At 53.7% G+C, this 19,654-nt stretch overlaps 3 protein-coding genes across 3 annotated transcripts; 1 reads left to right on the forward strand and 2 right to left on the reverse strand.

Moving 5' to 3' along the window:
• Window positions 1-797: 797 nt before the first annotated feature.
• On the reverse strand, window positions 798-6,786 carry CkaCkLH20_10166 (uncharacterized protein; the record flags this gene model as incomplete). Its single annotated transcript, XM_038892880.1, has 2 exons — window positions 798-1,762; window positions 3,123-6,786. The coding sequence occupies 2 exons, from the start codon at window positions 6,784-6,786 to the stop codon at window positions 798-800; spliced, it is 4,629 nt and encodes a 1,542-aa protein (XP_038741800.1).
• A 1,735-nt stretch (window positions 6,787-8,521) lies between these two features.
• CkaCkLH20_10167 (uncharacterized protein) lies at window positions 8,522-9,391 on the forward strand (the record flags this gene model as incomplete). Its single annotated transcript, XM_038892881.1, has 1 exon — window positions 8,522-9,391. The coding sequence occupies one exon, from the start codon at window positions 8,522-8,524 to the stop codon at window positions 9,389-9,391; it is 870 nt and encodes a 289-aa protein (XP_038741801.1).
• A 191-nt stretch (window positions 9,392-9,582) lies between these two features.
• On the reverse strand, window positions 9,583-14,598 carry CkaCkLH20_10168 (plasma membrane g protein coupled receptor that interacts with the heterotrimeric g protein a; the record flags this gene model as incomplete). The annotated part of the gene is made up of 4 exons (XM_038892882.1): window positions 9,583-11,743; window positions 11,814-11,875; window positions 13,116-14,304; window positions 14,360-14,598. 4 exons carry the CDS (start codon window positions 14,596-14,598, stop codon window positions 9,583-9,585), a joined length of 3,651 nt encoding a protein of 1,216 aa, XP_038741802.1.
• Between the last annotated feature and the right edge of the window lie 5,056 nt (window positions 14,599-19,654).

A 19,654-nucleotide genomic window follows, 5' to 3' on the forward strand; every position in this document is an offset into this window, starting at 1 on the left:
CGCCTGGTGGTGATGCCTTCAAGTCACTGCAGATACGCCGCACGTGTCATGAGATTGCCTCTGAACCAAAGGGTTACGTCACACAGGCAGGAACGCAGAGCTTACCGGTCCGAAAGGTATACTCCGATGGAAATTTCGCACCATTTCTAAGTCGAAGGAGATACCACACTGGTGGGAAATCAGCTCCCGATCAAGCTGTTTCTTTCGGCCCCGTCAAGGAGCAGGGCAGGAAGCACTGGACTCCGGACTATGTGTGTCGGACTCTTGAATGTGGAGGACCGCACAAATCGGCCGGCCGGCCGAATGGTAGGGTACCCGATGACGGTTAATTTGCTGCGTTGTATTGAGCAGCAGAAATTCAAATGGCTAATCACAATGGTGGGTAACATTGTAGAGCGGTAGTCCAGATCGGATCGTCACCTCCCCACATGATCAACCAGCTCGTCTACCCCGCATAGCCAGCGCGTAGTTTAAATCCTGTCTGGGAAATTGAATATTGCAAGGTTTTTGAATCTTAGAAAATTCTTCTTGCAAGTGCGAAGATGCTCCGATGCGATAGATTCTGCAATTAGCTTAATCTTAGCGAGATGTACAAGTCAAGAGTATGATCAGGTATTGTTTTTGACGTGTGACGAGCTTCTATTCTCATTTTCAACGGTGAAACTTTCTCTGAAGAGATCTCTCAACTCCACGGAATTCGCAAAAGTATTAGCTTTGCTATGTAGCAGTGTTGACTAGAAAAGCTTAAATAATAATTTCTTCCTCCATGAGCATAACGCAAAAATGAAAGACTAGCTTTAAACTGGGAATATTTCCTCCTCTCTGATATCCAGCACAATCATGTGTCCAGGAGCGTGACCCATGACCGTACCCTTCAAGTTGGCTTTCATCACGGCCTCCTGTGGCGTGACACCGCAGCCCCAGAAAACAGGGACATACTCGTCATCATTGTGTCTAACCACCGTCTTCCCGTCAGCTTTCAAGGCCGGTTCGCCCCAGTCTGGCTTCGCGACATCTTTGATACCAAGCCTCTCTGCGCCGTCCCACCCCCAAGCGATCGGCTCTCCGTGGGTCGCCACAAATGGCCTAGTAATGTCCCGAACCCTCTCGACGTCCGAGAGCTTGTAAGGCCTCATTGAGACAATATACGTCGCTCCGGTGAAGACTCCAGCGGCGCAAAGCGGAAAGTTGGTCCGGAACATCGGGACGTTGCGGTTATGCGTCATGTGCTGCGGCGTAAGGCCGGCTTCATGGAGTGCTCTCTCGAAGCTGAACGAACATCCTACCAGAAATCCGACATGATCGCCGTCGATCCATTGATCAGCCACGTCAAGAGGTTCGGATACACCATTGACCGGGACGTGCTTGCTGTCCTCATAGACCCGGTACCGGGGGAAGTCGTGTCTCAGGTCGATGTTCTTGGCCACTGGTAGGACGCTCTTTCCGTCGAGACTTTGGACGTAAGACTTGAGCTGCTTGAAGTCTCCTGGGCTTGAAGACTCCGCGAGGAGGGGGCAGGGTACCGGGTTCCGGTGGCAGAGAAGACGGAAGTCGTCGGCGTAGCGTTTTGGGAGGACGATGAGGTTTGCTTGGAGGTATGTCGGAGCTTGGCCGGCTGTGGGGATAGTGAAAGCGGCCGACCTGCAGGCAAGGCGAGATTCCTCCCCGGTCTTGTGGATCGTGGTCATATTGAATGGCAAAGGATCGCGGGATAGGGTGCCAGCGGCTTCTTCGTGGTCGGCGGCAATCTTGATTACTTCGGCTAATGAAGTTGCGAAATGCTTCAGTCACAATAATGCAGTTCTGCTGTCGTCCCAGGACTCCGAAGAATAGTCGAGAAGTGTCCAAATTATAAGCTGTTTCGGAGAGGAATAGAAGCACAAACCAACACCTAATGTGGCTTTCTGATGATTGCAAATGTTCTCGGTTGATAAGCAAGTATCGACAGCCCGATCTGCGGGGTTAGGCCCGGCTGCACTATCAGCGGGGACCCACTCCGATCTCCGAAGTCTACGCCGGTCTTCGGAGGTGTTTGCCGAGGCGAGCTAATGTGAGCGGCCGAGCAAAAGCACGCCTTCTCGCGTACTTCTTGCACCTTTTTGTCCCTAGGCATTCATTGATATGTGGTCGAATTAAGCAGTGATTTCTAATGGATGCTTACAATTCCGAATAAGAATTCGGGACATTACCCCAGAATCCGGGGATCGGAGATGGGGCCGGAACCCCACACCGAAGAAGACCTTCCCTGACTGTGAGTGCCAACAGGAAAACCCACAGTCTGGAAAGACCCAAGCAATACCTCAGAGTAAGCAGATAGCGGCGAAGAACTAAGGTACATCCCAAACATCACCCCTGCAGACTCCTGATCGTCTGCCTCATCCACCATGATTTCCTTTTCATCCTCATTTAAGTTCGCCTCAAAGTTCTCCTTGGCGTACGAGATCTGCTTCAAACCGTGGAAGGCAACAATTTCCTCCCTTTGAGCCAGCAGCCTCGTAAATGCAAGCATCTCAACATTATACCCATGTGACTTCTGCGTGGTCTCCCAAAAGATGTCCAGGAGCTCGGCATTCTTCTGGAAATTCGCGCGCTGAAACCCCGGCATTGACCGCCGACCGTCCGATTCCTTGAAGTTGGCAAATCCGAATATCTCAGTCACCATGTGACCTCCGTACAGGCGCGTAGGCCAATGTTGTGATGCCGAGCTCCTAGCACGTCTTCAGGAGATCGGTGTCAGTTGGGCCTTCGACTTCGATAGACTAGGAGTTATACTTGACTTGTACGCGGATGCGAACTCCGAAATACTTAGATCTTGAATTTGTCAGCCTGAACGTCACTTCAACATGGAATTTTCTTTTCTCTTTCTTTGATGGACAATCTTGCCGAAAGCCCATTGTATTGACTCTGGTCTTATTTCTACTAACTCATATGTACAGTTCTGAACCCATGTTCACCAGATATGACGAACCGTAACATTCTTCTCTATCCCTTGTGTTTCCTTGAATACCCCAACGTATCTGCACGCCCAACATCTATTCCAAAGTATCTGCGCCGTGTAACTCCAACCTCTGGCCCGTTCACTACTCCTGGGTCTCTGATCTCCCCATCGTGAAGACTCGTACCCGTGCTCTTGGTTTTGTCGTCAACCTCATCCCACCAACCCAGACTAAACACATACCCTCGTAGGTTACGCTCGAGCTCTTTCTCGCTCGAATTTCCCGCATTCTCGGGAAGTATTCCAGAGCCGGGGGCGCACAGCTGCGAGTCGGCCAGGAACCCCATGGTGCTGGCCACGCTGCAGGGGTTCCTGGGCAGAGTCCCGCGCAGCCTGACGAGCTTGTATCCGACTAGTCCCAGCACCGTCATGGCCGCCAGCAGAGCCTGCAAAATTATCTTGGAGGTCCGATGGATGGAAATTCGGGTCGTCATCTGCCACGACATCCCTTCGACCGGCACCCCAGAGGCCTCGGACCGGAAGTTGTGGTCGATAACGTGGGACATGTATTCCCTGTAGTTGCGACTGACTGCCTCTGTGAGGGTTTTGATGTTTTCTGGGCCGACGAGGTCTGCGACGAGAAGGTTTTCCGGGCCGAAGACGAGATGGTTGAAGAAAATGTCGTAGTATCCACTATTATACGGGTTATCAGACGCGACTGGCATTGAGGTCAGGCCGGAGCTGAGTAGTCCTTCCAGCTTGAAGTTCAAACTCGTACCGTTGCTCGTTTCGTTGCGCCATGCCCTGCCCTTTTCAATTTGGAAGTTGACGTCGTCGAGGTGGTTATTCTTTGGATCTCCCTTGTATGTGATTGTCGTGGGAATCTCTTCTATGCCTTGGGTACAAAAGAGTGCGGTGAGGTTCGTCGTATCCAAGATTCCATATGCTTCTCCCCCTATTCTTCTATCCACTGATCCAAACAAGATGCCGGCTGTTGGGCAAGGTCTATCGAAGGTTCCGGAGTTGGCTTTGAGGTCCCAGTAGTGCCCAATCCATTTATGATCAGGCTCCATGATCACATCCCCCCTACCTCGTTGGATCTGTAGGTCTGTGCTGATCAATCCATTATCCGTTGTATTAGAGGAACAACCAGGCGGAACTTCCATTTTCAGGGTGATGAGGGCATCTCGGAATTGAACCGTCTGTCCTCCCACTTGTCCAGTCGACAGATTAGTCAGAATGTTGCTGGCAATGATGTTTTCTTTGGGAAGGACATCGCATTTAATAACGGGTCGTAGGACTGTGAGCTCGAATGTGCTGTTGATCTTACTGACTGAGGCCGAAGAGCCATCCAGAGACATCATGGGAAGGACGGCGTAATCGTGGATGTACGAGGGTGTATTAGCTCCGCGGTGGCGGATGATGTTGAGGGCAATCGCCGCCCCTCGATCATCGAGATCATTGTAGAGCCAGCCGTTCTCCCACCTGTGAGTCGTGGCCGTTGAGTTCCACTGCTTTTGGACAGGGTCTCCAGCGATCCAGAGACCAGAAACAACAATGGTCAAGAAACTACCGATCAGGGCTGCCAGACTGCTCGCTGCTGGACCGATCTGCCGTGAACGCATCGTGTCGAAGGGCACGATGAGGGGGAAAACCTCAAGCAAGTGGTACATGATGCTTCTGTCTGCTGATACGCTTCCTGAGCGGAGGCTACTGTATGGCGTGAAAATGGCAACAGTGGAGTCCAGATTGTTGAACATGGTTGCCGTAGCAAAGGCTACTAGCGTCGATGCCAGCCGAACAATGTAGGACCATTCCGCGGAGTCAGCATTGGCGATATTGAAGAATCCATGGTGTCTGTCCGAGAGGCGCTGCAAAAGCTCGAGTGTACAGATGGACAGCACTGGCAGCGTAAAGAGAAACACCACCATGTAGAGTCTTCCTGATAAAGGAAGCCATGGCCTTTTCTTTGCCGTCGAAGGTGGGACATGGCAGCCATCTCCCAAAGCTTGAACGGAGAATCTTTCACCGGAAACTGCGGCCTTGAATCTCATGCCTTCCAGTTTCTTCTTCAGTTGGCTACTTCTGTACTGGCCCGTGTTCTTCAGAACGCCAAGCATGGAAGGACTGCTGGCAAGAACGGTGGCGTGCGAAGCAATGGACCCTGAGATGTTGAGATTGGCGTTGTCTCCGGGAACGATGAACACAAGAATCAGGCAAAGCGCGGATAGGAGTATGAATCCCGCCACCATGGGCCATAGTGAATAATGTCGCATGTGAAGCTTATTCTCGCTGACCTGGGCAACGGCCTCTGAAGGCTCGTTCTGTGCGTCTTCAACGAGTAGCGCTGTCCTTGCAAACCCATTGGATATCCCCATGAAAACTTCTGTAGACATGTTGAGTAGAACTGAGGGCTGCAGGAGAGATCCTCTGTCTTTGGTCCAATCTAGGCGGGTGGCCAAAAGCTGAAAGAAGGAGTATGTCGGATCTACCCTGCCAGACTCTTGAACAATGTCCCGTGTAACCACAAGAGTCTTGGTGCCAGCCTCCAGATTAGCGGATAATATGTATGCGAGATCTTGATCCGTCATATTCGGCAGGTGCCTCGGCGTCTCTGCCAGTACCAAATCGTCTTCGAGCGTGATCTGACGATTGGCGTAACTTTGCGATGCAGTCACCGAGACCATGCCATAATCGATCTTGCAAAAGGCCGCAGCTGCCTTCTCGGTATCAATTTTGTAATACCTGGTCTCGTTGTGTTCCAAAGATAGGTTTGCGAAGACAACAGCGAATCGAGAGCGGGTCCCCGTCACTTCTGACGCGATCATCCCTTCATCATTGCCGGTAGAGCAATTAATGAGATTCACATCGTAAAACTGCAAGGCACTCAAGCATGGTGGTCGTCCATCTTTACTGCCGCAAGAAGCGGGTACCATAGACAGATTGGCAGCCGCACAAGTTGAAGAGTTAAGCTGGTAGTACACCGTATTATTAGTAATCGAATACGACAGCGATGCCTGCTCGCAGGTGACGTTCGGAACAAAGACGTCGACCGGGGCTGATGCTGACGATATATTAAGTGAAAGGGCGGGTAGGCTGAACGATTGATATGCTAGGTTGGTGAAGCCCAATCTGCTTGCGTCGGCTGTCGTAACGTTGTCGACTTCTGCCACGTATGACCAGATTGACACGTCTGCCTGGGGGGACCGTGAGGAAAAGCCATTCGATACCCACGAGTGGCCGTATCCCAACGACTTCCACATGTTATCCGTGTCGAATCGGTTGTGGTAGCGAATCGTCACTGGCTCCTCGTGGAGCGTGAGCTGGACGACGAATAAGGTAGTGGAGATCAAGATGACGATCTTGAGAATGAAGTACGTCAAGATTGATAAAGCCACGACGTAGTGGCCGTTTCTGAATGCCTCGATACAGCTCAAAGGCTGGAATGGCGACAAGTAGTCGAGGAGAACCGACCGAGAAGCCGGCGAAGGGCCGTTGATGAGCTCCCACCATGGCTGTTTAGACTTGTATTGATAATCGACTTGTCTCCAACCTGCGAGTATGATGACAAGTATGGCTGTAGGCCCGTACGTCCACACATAATGACTTGATGTGATCGTGAGTGGGAGCCCATTCTTTCGGGAGATGTAGTGTGATAGCCACGCCAAGATCGAGGCACAGGCGATGAAGACGAGGGCGAACAAGACCAAGGCGGTCTTCGTCAACCAGAAACTGCGACGCGACGGTCTTCTTGGCGCCTGAGGGGAAGGAGGAACTTTGGATCGCGGGGGTTCGCCTTCGCCATCTTCAGTGAACGACTGAAGTTCGTAGTCTGCTGATCTTCGCGGCATGGCGGCGATTTTGGACTGCTTCTCGGTGGGAATGAAACGAATTCCTTCTGAGCTCGAAATGAAGAAAACAAAATGCGAAGCGCCGGGCGGCCTTTCAAATTGATTTTAATACAGGAAGCAGGCTCCAAGAGCATTTTGAGCCGACGCAGAAGACCAGCTGCGCCGCAGAGAAGCTCGGAAATGGGGCAAATCAGCACTTAAATCTGCATGCCAGCGCGAGGAACACTCTAATAATATTACCTGGCCACGCCTCAGGGATAAGGGGCGTTGTGGGTGTGGCAGATCAGGCTGCGTGGTGTCAGGAGGTCTATCTAAGAATTCACAGCCTGATTGTCAGCAGAAATTCAGGTGTCGACTGGCTTATCGAGATTATCAATCCACAGACCATGGATTCCTTTTCCACATGTGTTGAAACTCTTGTCGGTCAAAGCAGTTGCCATTAGCTGCTAGCTATACTCTGTGCAGAAGAGTCCCCTCTCCAATTGCAATTCGCCGTGCAGTACAGCGCAGCAACTCCCAATCTTGTGGCTCTATTCGACATCTCGCCATACCCAGCGAGTACACATGCAGAGTCTCTTCACTCTAATTCGACCAGTTTATAGAGTTCACGAAGTCGGTACACGCATACAGGCGAAGAATATCTGTCTCAGGATCGTGCGCGTAGTAACAGAAAGGACTTCAGCCCAGCCAACCCTCTTCTCGTCTGTACATATCAACCTAGTCCTGAAGACGACAGAATGCCTTGCTCCTTCCCCCAGCCCCCTCCTCCACCAACCCCTGCTGCGAATGACGCCCACTGCCGTCCCTCCAGATTCCGTTCCCTCCCCCCGTTGGTCAGACGTCGCTCCGTTCTTTTGCATATTTGTAAGCCTAACCAGCAATTCCAACGTTACATCTGGTCTGAAAACGTGACATTAATCCGCTCTCATGTGAGTTTGTCCTCGATGGTGTGATTGAATGCAAGCTGAGTTGATGTCGTTTGAGTACCAGAGGCAAGTTGCATGGATTTCCCTACATGCTCTCCTTGACCATCGGACATGCGACTCGACGTTTTAGCTAGGCACCAATCTGGAATCAACGACATCCGTCCGTCGTTTATCAATTCTAAACGGTACATCTCGCATACTAAACTAGCTTTGTATTCCAGTTCCACAACAAGTTATCCATGTTTGTTCGGCAGCAATTAGAAGCCGTTTGGGTAATAAATAGAGTTGCTTGTATACGCTCTATTGGAGCTTTCGCCGCGGCCGAGCAGCATCGCATATATTTGTACACCCAATACCCAAATTATTAGCCAACATGTGTATGCGGCCATGCCACAAGCTGAAGTCTACCTGTCAAGGACAGTGTCAAGCGACGGCTACTGTCAGAAAGGCGGTTCGGACGGGGTATTAGGGTGAAATAGAATCAAGGAAGTTTGTAGTGAACACTCAGCATGTTCATTGATGGAAACAATGATAGTCGTTGTTCCTGATGTAATACTCTTTGTCCGGGTTGAGAGCGCAACTGTGAACAACACAACGCGCAACTGTGAACAACACAACGCGCAGCTGTTGTCGAACAAACAACTCCCCATCTTCTTTATCCACACAACTCCATAACATGGCAGCTGGAGAGGCCAAAAGGTCAACATAGTCCATGCTCAGCAACCCCAGTCCGCCTAACCCAACATCCAGCCATCAACTTCCCAACCTCATCTCAACATTCCAACCATCTCACCAACAACGACCTCACCATGGCCACCACATCCACCCCGTCACCAATCATATGGCCCCCGCACGCCCTCTCCTACATCCTCCTCCTCGCAGGCCTCCTCCTCGACCTCTACTTCTACCACGCCACCCTCTCCGTCGCCTACTACGCCTTCGCCGCCCTCTCCGTCCACGCCACCCTCTGGCTCAACGCCTGCGTCCTCGTCAAGCCCCTCGGCCTGCACCGCCGCCTCTGCGCCGTCCGCCGGCACGAGGCCTTCGCCCGCGTCGGGCCCCTCAACCAGGCCCTCGTCAACATGTACCTCCGCGGCTGCTTCCTCGTCCCGAACCTCGTCGGCCCCATCTGGATCTGCTGGTTCATGAACGCGCACAACGTCTACCTCGACAACCTCGCCCACCTGTACGGGTTCGTCATCGGGCTCATGCACGTCCCGCTGATGCTCAGCGTCGGCCTGAAGCTGCTCCTGCCCGCGGCGTTCGCCGTGCCGGTGTGGGCGATCGAGAGGGTCTCGGAGCTGGTGTACCTGCTCTCGAAGCACATCCCCGAAAGCCCCGCCGCCGCGGCGCAGGAGATGCTCCGGTGGCTGCGCGATCTGCTGCGGGGTATCCCGGGCCGGATCACGCGCCTACTGGACCGCGAGGTCTTGCGGTCGGAGCACAGGTACATGTGGACGGCGGTCTACGGCGTGCTGGCGATGTACGTGATGATTCTGCTCACGACGGTCGTTGTGCCTTGCGCGCTGTGGCTGCCGCGGCTGGGTGTGAAGTTCTTCGCCGACCTGCTCATGACGGCCGGCGACTTGCTCTTCGAGATGGGCATGTTGGCGGAGAAGTTGGCTGTGAAGAGGGTGTTGTGGGAGGGGAGGGGGGCCTGGATGCATGTTCTCATGTAAGTCGACTTGCCAGATACGTGTGTTTGTGCGCAATGTTGTCATTGCTGAATCCGCTAGAGCATTTCTGACATTTCTAAACCTGTGAACTATGGTGATTTACGTTGTCGAACTACATCTGATTCATCATTCAACCGTATCAGACGTACCGGACAGTTCAAACGGCCTCCCCAAAAGGATCGGCGAGGGAAGCTCTACCGATACGCAGTGTTCGGCTTCACCCTCACCTCCTCCGGAACCTTTGATTCCTCCCCAGGCTGCGTCGCCTCCACAGGCCGCAAGAGCAATTCTTGTCCCTCGGCAACAATACAATAACTCTTCTGAAGCGCATTCGTATCCTCCATCACGCTCGTCGGCATCGTCTCCTCGCCGGGCTGCGGGCTCCGCATCGCCAGCGCCAACAACTCCGGCGTCGACTCCCAGCTCGAGCTCGTGATCCCGAACCCGACGCTCCACGCCACGAAGCAGGCCGCGATGGCGCAATACAAGAACAGCCCGATCATGGAGTACCGGACGGTGCCGTCCCGCCCCGTGTACGCGTAGCCGAGCATCTCGGCGCGGAAGTAGAGCGAGGACAGACGCACCTTGTCGTCGTCCGACACGTCGAAGGCGGTCTCCTCAGGAAGCCCGAAGACGCGGCCGCGGGGGAAGAAGTGGCGCCACCACGCGCCGTCGGGGTCTTTCATTTTCGTGACGATTTGCGACAGGGGTGCGGTGCGGGCCATTGCGTTGACCAGCATGCCGTTTATGAGGGCCTCGACGTGTCCGGGTATCCATTCCGACCTCGACTCCGGCGGGTTCACGAGCCCGGCGGTGGTGGCGAGGCGTTGGAAGACCGTGGTGTTGGCTGCGTCGATGGACGGGTTGCTGAGGTTCGCGAATGAGGTGTGGATGAAGGCTTTCTGGTTTGCGTTATCCCATCTATTGTCGATCGGCCATTTGTACGTCGTGACGTGGTAGTCCGGGGTGACCTGGACCTCGCAGTTCTGCATCCACTGCGCATTGGTGATGCACCCGTACACCGCGGAATGTGATTCTCCAAGTGGCAGAGAGACGATGGAGCCTACCGAGGCGTTCCCTGCCAGGTTTCCTTCTGGATCGATGTCGAAATAGAACAACTCAGGGATGGAGCCATTGATGTTCGCCATCACTTTTCGCACGACGGGATCGTCGGTAGTCATTTCCGCGTAAAGCCTATCGGGGCTTCGAACATCTGGGAACACGACTCTTGCAGGCAAGGAACTGTCGTTGCCGGGCATACTTGCTAGGCATCGAGTCTTCACCGACGCTACGTTTTGATGCGTGCTGTACCTGGAAGATGACCCCCTGTACTGCTTGTTGTTCTCGATTCCCATGAGCGACATGGCCGCTTCCCAGAGCTGCATCGTGGAAACCATGCCCGCACCTATGGCGTGATGGGGTAGCATCATCCGTGATTCCTCCCAGCGTGTGTCACTCCAACCTGTAATGCTGGCAAAAGGCTCCCGGACGTCCACGCTGATCATCAGCAGCGCTCCCACCGTGGGGACCGGCCACAACCCGGGTGTCCGTGTGAACACCCTTTGATCGAGATTGGTAACGGAGTGCGTCGGGAAGAAAGCCGCCAAATGGTCCAAAGATTCCCAGCCCGCCGAGGGGCAGCGGGTATCGCCCGCGACGCGGCATATGTCGCCGGGGAGGGTGCTGTTGGAGGTGATGTTCATGGGATACATGTATTGTCCATGGTTCTCGATCCAGACCCAAGAACCTCCCATATCGTACCAGTCTTGGATGGGAAGGAGGATAGTCGCCGTTGCGGGAGGGACTACCACGGCTAGCAAGCAGCAAACAGCTGAGAAAACCAAGAAGGCCACCTTCTTCCAAGTCGACGAGAAACGTCCTCGCATCATAGCAAAGAACTCATCCGACCACAGGAAGCTCAAAGACTCAAAATCCTTTCCGGTGAAGAACGCTGCGAGCGGTGCACCCTGGCCAAGAGTCACTTCGTAGCGTATGAACGTGAATATGATCGTGGCGAGAGATCCTATGATGAGACTCTCGAGCAGCTTGGCGGCGAACTGGATGGTCAGGTTGGCTTGTTTGTCCCAGGCGTTAAAAGGGGTGAGGTCTCCGCCTATCCAGTATTCGGAGAAGACGAGGCGGGCCATCACCACCGTCGTCGCGATGGGCGCTATGTGCACTGCTGCGGCTAGCAAGGCCATTAAGCGATCCTTGAAGATGACGATCTTGGACTGGTTGTAGACGATGTTGTGGGGATTGAAGAGGAGGCGGTAGACGGAGTGCAAACTCCAGGACTTGAGTGTGTTTTGAAGAATCGTCTTCCGACTTCGACGTCGCTTTGTTTGCGCCATAGGACTAGAAAGCGTCAGTTTTGTCGCGAGCGAGAAAATAGCCAGCGTGCATTACTGCCGCTGAAGAATCCTACCTCGTGGTTTCCTGCATGCAGGTATCCTTATCGTCTAACGGTGGCGAGACCATGGTTCTCACCTGTGGCCCGTCAAGCTTGTGAGTTTCGACCTCGTTCTCAACATTATTTGAATCCCCGTTGGTGACCATTATGCAGATGCCTTTGAGGCAAGTCAAAGGTACGATCAGTAAGGTTCTCGGAGAGGGTAACAATCTGGGAGAATGGCTCTCAAGATGCGCCTAAAAGCAACGTGGACATCAGCCTTGCGTATCAACATTTTACGTCACTCCTGATCCAGGCAACCATTTTGGTCAATCAGTGTGACAAGTTGGGCGACCTGCAGGCCACCAAGCCTGCAGTGATCTTCAGCCGCAGCCTTATTCTAGCCACCAACATGACCCGTAGAAAGCATAGCCACCGCCAGTGCTGCAAAAAGCGCCAGCCCAATTGCGGGTTACGTTGAAAGCGATCCTCCAAAGGCTGCAGTTGTTGAGTGAAGCGGTTAGAGCGGTTAATCGTGAGATATCCTGTACGGAATCAACACTTACCTATCGATTAGGATATGCACCAGTAACCAGTCTGAGATTATCTGCTTAATTTGACTTTCGCTGCAGACTCGCAGAGGATCTGAAGTCCTCATGGGTCGGATGACCCTCCGCTGCCAGTTGCGAATCGCAGTAGTCAACATTGACCTCGTGACAAACAGCACATGGGAGCTACGAACAGCGCTGCGAATTCGTCCCATGGTCACATTGTAAACATTTTCATCTGGTGCTAAACCTGCGGTCAAGAATGGGAAATGAAGCCAGGGCAGACAGGACGACGTCTCACCAATGTCGCATCTCTCCGAAGCTTTGGGCTCCGACGGCGCTAGTGGGGCCGAAATTACCGCCGGAGGTACCCACTACCTCGGCTTCATTACGAGACCTGGGCCCCGGGGAGCGCGGGCCACCTTGGACCGTTGAACGACGACGGTAGACGGCCAAAGTTGCCTTTTTGAGCCATTCGCTGCACTTTCAGATGTGGAACCATGGTCACCGTGTTTCACCTATGATGATAGTGAGACTCTTCAGAGTTGTGAAGGAGATATGTTGAGATAAATAATCAAGAAAATTTTCATTCAACTCATGTGGTATCAAGACGCCAAAATGACTATGCTAAAGATGATGATGCTCGCTGTCCGGCCCGTTGCCGGGCTTCGTCCTTGTCTCGTCGCAACTTGGACGGTGTTCTTCTGTAACTTGTTCTCCTGTCAATCCAGGGCTTCTCTACTGCACAAAACAAACAAGCGTTGACTAGGCCCTGTATTGACAGGCTTACTAGTGATAAAAGCACGACCACGAAAGGACCGGCTTGCTCTGGATTGTCCCAGCGCATGACGTGGGCCACAAAAGGAACGGCCCAAATGAGTATGTATACAAGGGGGTACACGAAAAGAAGGCGGAGTTGGCGACGGATCTTGTCGCGCGTTTTTGCCATGCCTGTACCATCCATAGCCGGATGGAAAAGAAAGGGTGTGGCGTTGTGGTCAGGGTCCGAGTCGAGGGTTGTTCCACGGCGAAGGATGGACCAGATGTTGGCCAACGACTTGGCGCGTGCTGTCGTCGGGCTGTGAGGGGGATGCATGAACGTGCTAAAACTACCTCGATGGTAGTGGTTGTTGTTGTAAGACGGGCTCATGTCGATCGTGTCGCGTCGGATGTAACTCTGAGGTGGTGGAGATATAGGCTCAAATGTGGTAGATAGAGGACTCGTGCTTTGATCGAATCTGATGTGTTCCGCGTTTTCATCCTGCTCAGGAATGCGGCCATCCTCGTTGCCGTATTTTGGCCAGTTCCACTGAATCTTTTGACGGCTGTGGAGAAGCTCAATATCGGCATTCATGGTAGTGGCCGTCGATGAAGTGCGCCGTCGTTCTGACTCTTCTATCGATGTCTCTGATCCGCGACGTGATGTCGGAGTAGGAGGTACTGATGGTATATGGGCCCAATCGCCCGCCAAGTGAGTCGCACTTGCCCTCCTCATAGCGCTGAGCCGACCAAAGCGCCGGATGCGGAGGGTGACATAAATGTAAATGTACGCATACAGGGCGACAATGGTAAGCAAAATCAGGTACCGAGGAACCCAACTGAGCGCAAGTCTCGTCCACTCCGGCCGAACAGGCAAGTAGCAATACTCGCCATTGTTTGCATATCCGGGCCAGTTGATGAAGGCCAGAGAGGCCATCAAGATCGGGACAAAAATGAAGGCGGCGAACGCAGTTCGGCGATGAGGATACAGACCACTCTGTCGGCCGGAGTATCGTGGGCGGAAGATGTAGAGAGCCGTGTGTAGGGCGATGAGGACAACGGCAATGTCAGAGGCCTCGATACCGACTGAGAGGAAGAAACCGCTTGCTTGACAAAATGACGAGTCGGAAGGGATGGGGCCGTTCCTGAAATCGGCGATAGGAAAGATGATGAACCAAAGAGACTTGAGCATATCGCTCGACATGAGTAGCATAATGAGACTGCGCAGTTGTTAGTGGGGTTGAATTTCAAGTATCTGAGTAAAACATGGCTTACTCATGTCTGAAGCTCCGTCTCATACGGGAGAACCAGTAAAAGGCAAGGGTGACGGATGCGAAGCTCAGAGCGGCCACAGCCAGCGACGTGGACTGGATGATCGTCCACTGATGATCGGTTAGGCCGTCGGGGATGCGGTCGTAGGCAGGATCGAGGCGAGCACTGATTGCCTCAGATGCCACCGCGGATGGCGGGTGCGATGCATCGGGGATTTCCAGTGCGCGCGGCCAGGGTGCCATTGCGACTCCGATTTCCTAGACGCCGACACCGGGAATCGAGGAAAAAGTTTGTATCACGTGGGAGGCTTCGGATTCCTCATGTTGATGAGTCTCACGGTGAAGTCGTACTGATGGGTGGGACTTGTGTGATCGTGAAAGTCGAGTCGGCGGCGGGGTCGAGTCCGGACCTCTTTTAGGTCTGCCCTTGATCCCTCCCTCTTACTGATACTTCCACCGCTATGCCACGTCTTTCAAGTCGTCCCTCACAATTCTCGGAGATCCTGGGTGCTGCTGCTCAAAAATATCCTGGGCCTGGGTGGGATCGATCGACTTTTTGAACTTCGAGTGGGCGTTAGGGTGAGAAAAATGTTCCGAAAGGGTGCGATGTGTTTTGTGTTGTCGAGCCGGATGCAGACGTCACTTTGTCCGAATATCGACAGTGGTGGATGATCAGAGAGCCCAAATCGTCGACTGGTATGCAAGCTCGTCCGTGGAGATGTCAACTGGCGAATGAAGCAACTTGTCGTTCGAGGCCTGGATTAATGAAGAAGTAAGGGCAGGGAGGATGGCGGGTGTAAGAGATGGCGGTGCATATGAATATAGGTCTTTTTTCCCCTGCGTGCGTCTTCAGCTGTGGTACCGGCGTAGGGCGTGGAGATTGAGGTCCGTCCTCCAGCAGGCATCAGATTGATGCTCAAAAAGGGCGACAGAAGCTTAAAAAGGGACGGACGAAGGCGAGACAATACAGCGCGAATAGGAGAGACGGGAGGCGGAGACGCTCAAAAAAGCAAGACAAGCTGTTAGCGTCGTGGTTTGAGGCTTTTGGGCGGAAGGCGGCTTGGCCAATGAATGGGCAGCCAAGGGCAATAGGCGTCCGGTGCGGTGTATGTGTGTCTGTGTGTTTGTGCGTCGATCGTGTGATGGGGGGCGTGGGAGGGAGGCGGCGCGGGTGTTTGTCGAGCAAGGATGCGTTGAGTTTGGCTTATGTAGGAACGATTGAGAGCGTCAATGTTTGGGGGAGTGTGGGTGGCTGGCGGTCAAGTCGTGGCCGGGGGGGGGAGGCGTACGGGTTGAGGGAAGGGTGATGATTGCTGGTGTTGGTAGTCTCGTTCCTCGTTGATTGATGGAAGCGAATATGCAGCGACCTCAGCCAGCAATAGGCGAGAGACATAAAGAGAGACAGCCACTTGGACGACACCAGCACGTCTCCTGCGTAAGGAGGCGGCACAGAGTGCCATTGATCGGAGACCTTGGGCTGAGCTGGACAGGCCTGCCATGCTAGGCGCCAACGGAACAAAAAGAAAATACATTGGACGGTGGGCAATATGGCGGTCGGCTACCTTAGCATAGTAGTCGCCATCGTAGGTATTGTGCATTGCAGATCAGGATGTGTTTGGAATTGTCGAGTGCTGTCGAGTGCATTGCGGGCACGCTCGCTCACGAGGTGATCCGCCGTGGACTGATAATGACGACGGTCCAGTGTCTTGTGGTTCCCTTGAGAACGGTCTTGTGGTGCGGCGTATGCTGCGTGTGTTGGACGGAGAAGTGCCGACAGGAGGATTGTGCCGGAGTGCCTATGCACGCGACATCGAGCGCGAGCTACTACTAGGCAGAGTTGCAGGCGCAGATGCAGTCGAGGCGCTGCGGCGGCAGCAGTTGGACAATGGCATCCAATGCCGATTAGGTGCCGGGACATCAGCAACCTCTGGGCGAGGCCTTGCTTAGATTTTGGCGAACCGAGACAGGTGACGGATGGTGAGAGCACCAACGCAGCTCAGCGCAGCGCCAACGGGGGGGGGGGGGTAGTTGGGGCGCTCAAGGTTTCGTTGGTACTCGATCCGGTGAGAACTGGGTAGGGATGTGGTAGGGAGAGCACCGGCATGTTCAGTGTTGATTGACAGGCCTCATTCATTGTTGACAGACGGGTAAGACGACGGCGGCGGCGAGGACAGGGTAGGATCGCCAACGGAACGAGGACGAAGTCGAGTGTTTCCTTTGTCATCCGAGGCGGCGGCTTGATTGTCAAACTGGAGCCGATGCTGCAGTGGATGCCAAACGCGTTTGTCACAGCCGTTGACGCGGGACTGACGAGACAGGGGCCGCATCCGATCCATGCTTGTGGCAGTAGATGCCCGCTGCAGGGCCTTTTGGTAAGGTAGGTTCTCTTTGTCCGTGAACAGCGCTGGGAAAAAAGAGGGTTAGATTTTCAGAGGCGTACAGAGCAGACACGGGAAGTAAGGTACATCATACCTTAGGTAGGTGCTCTACTCAACGTACAGAGCACAAGACTTGATCCTCACGAGAACCCGGCATTGGTGGGGGAGGGTCCTTTGTGGAACGCCCGGGGACTGGGGAATTTGGGGGCGGATGGGTGAGGTGAGTCGGATCGTCGAGTGTACACTAGCTCAACTCAAACTCCCTTTGGTTGGAGACGGGAGAGGAGCACGGGGATATCCATCTTGCCTGCCGGCGGTGTCACGTCGAGTCGAGAGTCGAGAGTCGAGAGTCGAAAGTTGCACAAGGCCCAGGCGGAAATGTACTTTGTGTATATGCATAAAGTAGTTTGTGCGGTATAACTCAAATAGTTGGGATTGAAAAGGTGACTCAAATGTGCCGTCTGACCGTGGAATGCTGAGTAGCGCGGTTGCTTGGTAGGTAGGTCAGGAATGGCCGAGGGAAGATACCTACCTACCTAGGTGCTAGGTAAGCAAGGTTAGGTAGGTAGGTGGCTTTGACGTTCGCGCAGGGACTCGATGAAGTGGAGGTGACGTGTACGTGGACTTGGACGACGACGGGACGAATAAGACGGAAGCGGCAAGTGGATGCGCTGAAGAGTCGACAAAAAGGCTGAATCTGAATTGTCAAGTTTGAGGTTGAGGTCAACGGGGAGCTTTGGGCGCCCGCGGTGTGAGAAGTGAAAGGCTGTTGCGGATATTGATGGACCGCCGCTATGGGAAAAAATGAGAAAAAGGATGGACGGGAGATGGACGTCGATGGTGAGAAATTGGGATGGAATGAAGGAGCCGGTTTCCGAATCCAGCCAGGATTTCCCGGCGAGACTGCTCCGGACGGCCATCCGGATAAGATCTTGGAGGCAGGAGGCAGGCAGGAGGCAGGCAGGAGGCAGGGCATGAGGCAGGCAGGAGGCAGGGCATGAGGCAGGAGCAATCAACAACCAAGGCACGGAAACCTTAGGCAGGTAACCAAGGTAGGCAAGAACGAACTTGCGAATTTGGTAGGCAAGGGAGGCACCGGCAAGATGGCAACTACCTACCTAGGTAGTGCAAATAAGAAACTGGAAGGCAGGAAGCAGGAGGTGATTTAGCAGGCGCGATTGCTTCAGATCTCGACCCATTACTAAAAGTGCAAGAGCATAGATTTAGGTAGGCTTGAGATGCATTTCTCTCTACCTTTTTCCCCTTTCTTACAATGCCTCACCATGCCTCAACACTTGCTTGGTCTTAATCAAGCAGGCAAGTGCACGAACATGCCGCAGTGGCTTACTTTCAATTTTGTCCGTCGGCAACTTTGAAGCCTGAAGTTTGAATACGAAGGTACTTTCCTTCCCTGGAATCTGGGATGCGCTTGCAACGGCTACCCGCACAGAGCAACTGCTTGCATTGGACGCACCTGCCTGCTGTTCTTTCCCACAACCACGATTTGCCCTGTTTGTGATTTTCCCTTTTTCCTTTTTCGACTCTCATCAACTCTTTTTGCCCACGTCACCTGCGTCTTTCCTCGCAACATGGTCCGACAACTGGCCCCAGCGTTTGCAGCCGCTGCAACTTCGTAAAGGCACGAGCCAGGCGAGGGTCGGTGACCGTGTTGGTGTCGATTTTGATGTCGATGGCGCATATGCAAGCAGCTGCAAATCCAGGAACCAGACGACAGGATTACGGATACTCCAGGCGGGGATATCTCCTCGTCGCAGCACACTGCAGTACGTACCTTCACCGACCTTACGTCCGTTGGCGCCGGCGCTGGAGGTTGATCAGCCATCTGCCATCGACCCAACACCTACGGATACCTACCTACGCAGCACTGGACGTCTCTGTACCGCCTGACTCTGTCTGCTCTGGGGCATCTTTAGGCCTTGGAAGCGGTGAAAGTCCCCAGTGGTCATCGATGGCGGGAATCGCAGCGACAATCATATGCCCAGCCAGGTCGTCGACGTGGCGGTCTGCCTCCACTTCAGCGATCTCGTCTTGTTTCTTTTCCAGGAACTTGTCCAGCAGGTCACCGTCACCGGACCGCAAACGCTGCTGCCCTGTCAGATCTTCAACATTTGGCGGAAACTCACCTCAGGAAGACGTACCATACTACGCCCGTATTTTCTGTTTTGCTCGCCGCACCCGATGCCACCAGACATTCTCTCTCCAGCCAGCAATGCCAGAGACACGACCCCTAATTCCATCCGTCACATCCAATCCGGCCTGGTCGCCCAGACACTGGAGACTGGATTGGATCACCCGTGTCTGCAATCTCTCCAACGCTGACGGTCGACGACTGCGGGCAAGCGTGAGACACGTCTCGACGCCATAACCATTGGCAACTCCGTCTTTCGATACTTTGATTACTCGTAACATGGCACATGGACGATGCGATTCAGCACTCACAAGCACGGGAATGGCTTTCACGCTATCGAGTCCACAGCCTGCCAATCTTCACTGACAGAATCAATTGGTCCTCGGCACCAACGACATCTGTGACCGATACCACGCCGGCTGCTGCCGATGGCGGACCACTCCGTTTGAGGGCATCTCCTTCACAATTACAAACAAGGCCAAGGGGCTGGCCGGCCAGACCAAGTTCCGATACGAACAAGCTTCACCTTCATCGTCGTTATCGTCTCGAGGCGCACCGAGGGTTGTCGTTTTTTTGCGCCCCTCGTCTGCAGACCGTATTCGGGTTTTGGTCCCTCGTACATATACGCTCCGGTTCCAAATTTAACCCATCTACCCGTTTCGAGCCTGATTGTCTGTGAACTTTCGTCTTGCGCCTTTCAGACGGGGACCAGCACCGACCTCTGGTGCCAATTGCCGGCTGAGAAACCACACGTCGTCAGCCACGGGAAGGA

This window comes from Colletotrichum karsti, assembly GCF_011947395.1.
Source record: "Colletotrichum karsti strain CkLH20 chromosome Unknown Scaffold38, whole genome shotgun sequence".
Taxonomy (NCBI): Eukaryota; Fungi; Ascomycota; class Sordariomycetes; order Glomerellales; family Glomerellaceae; genus Colletotrichum; species Colletotrichum karsti.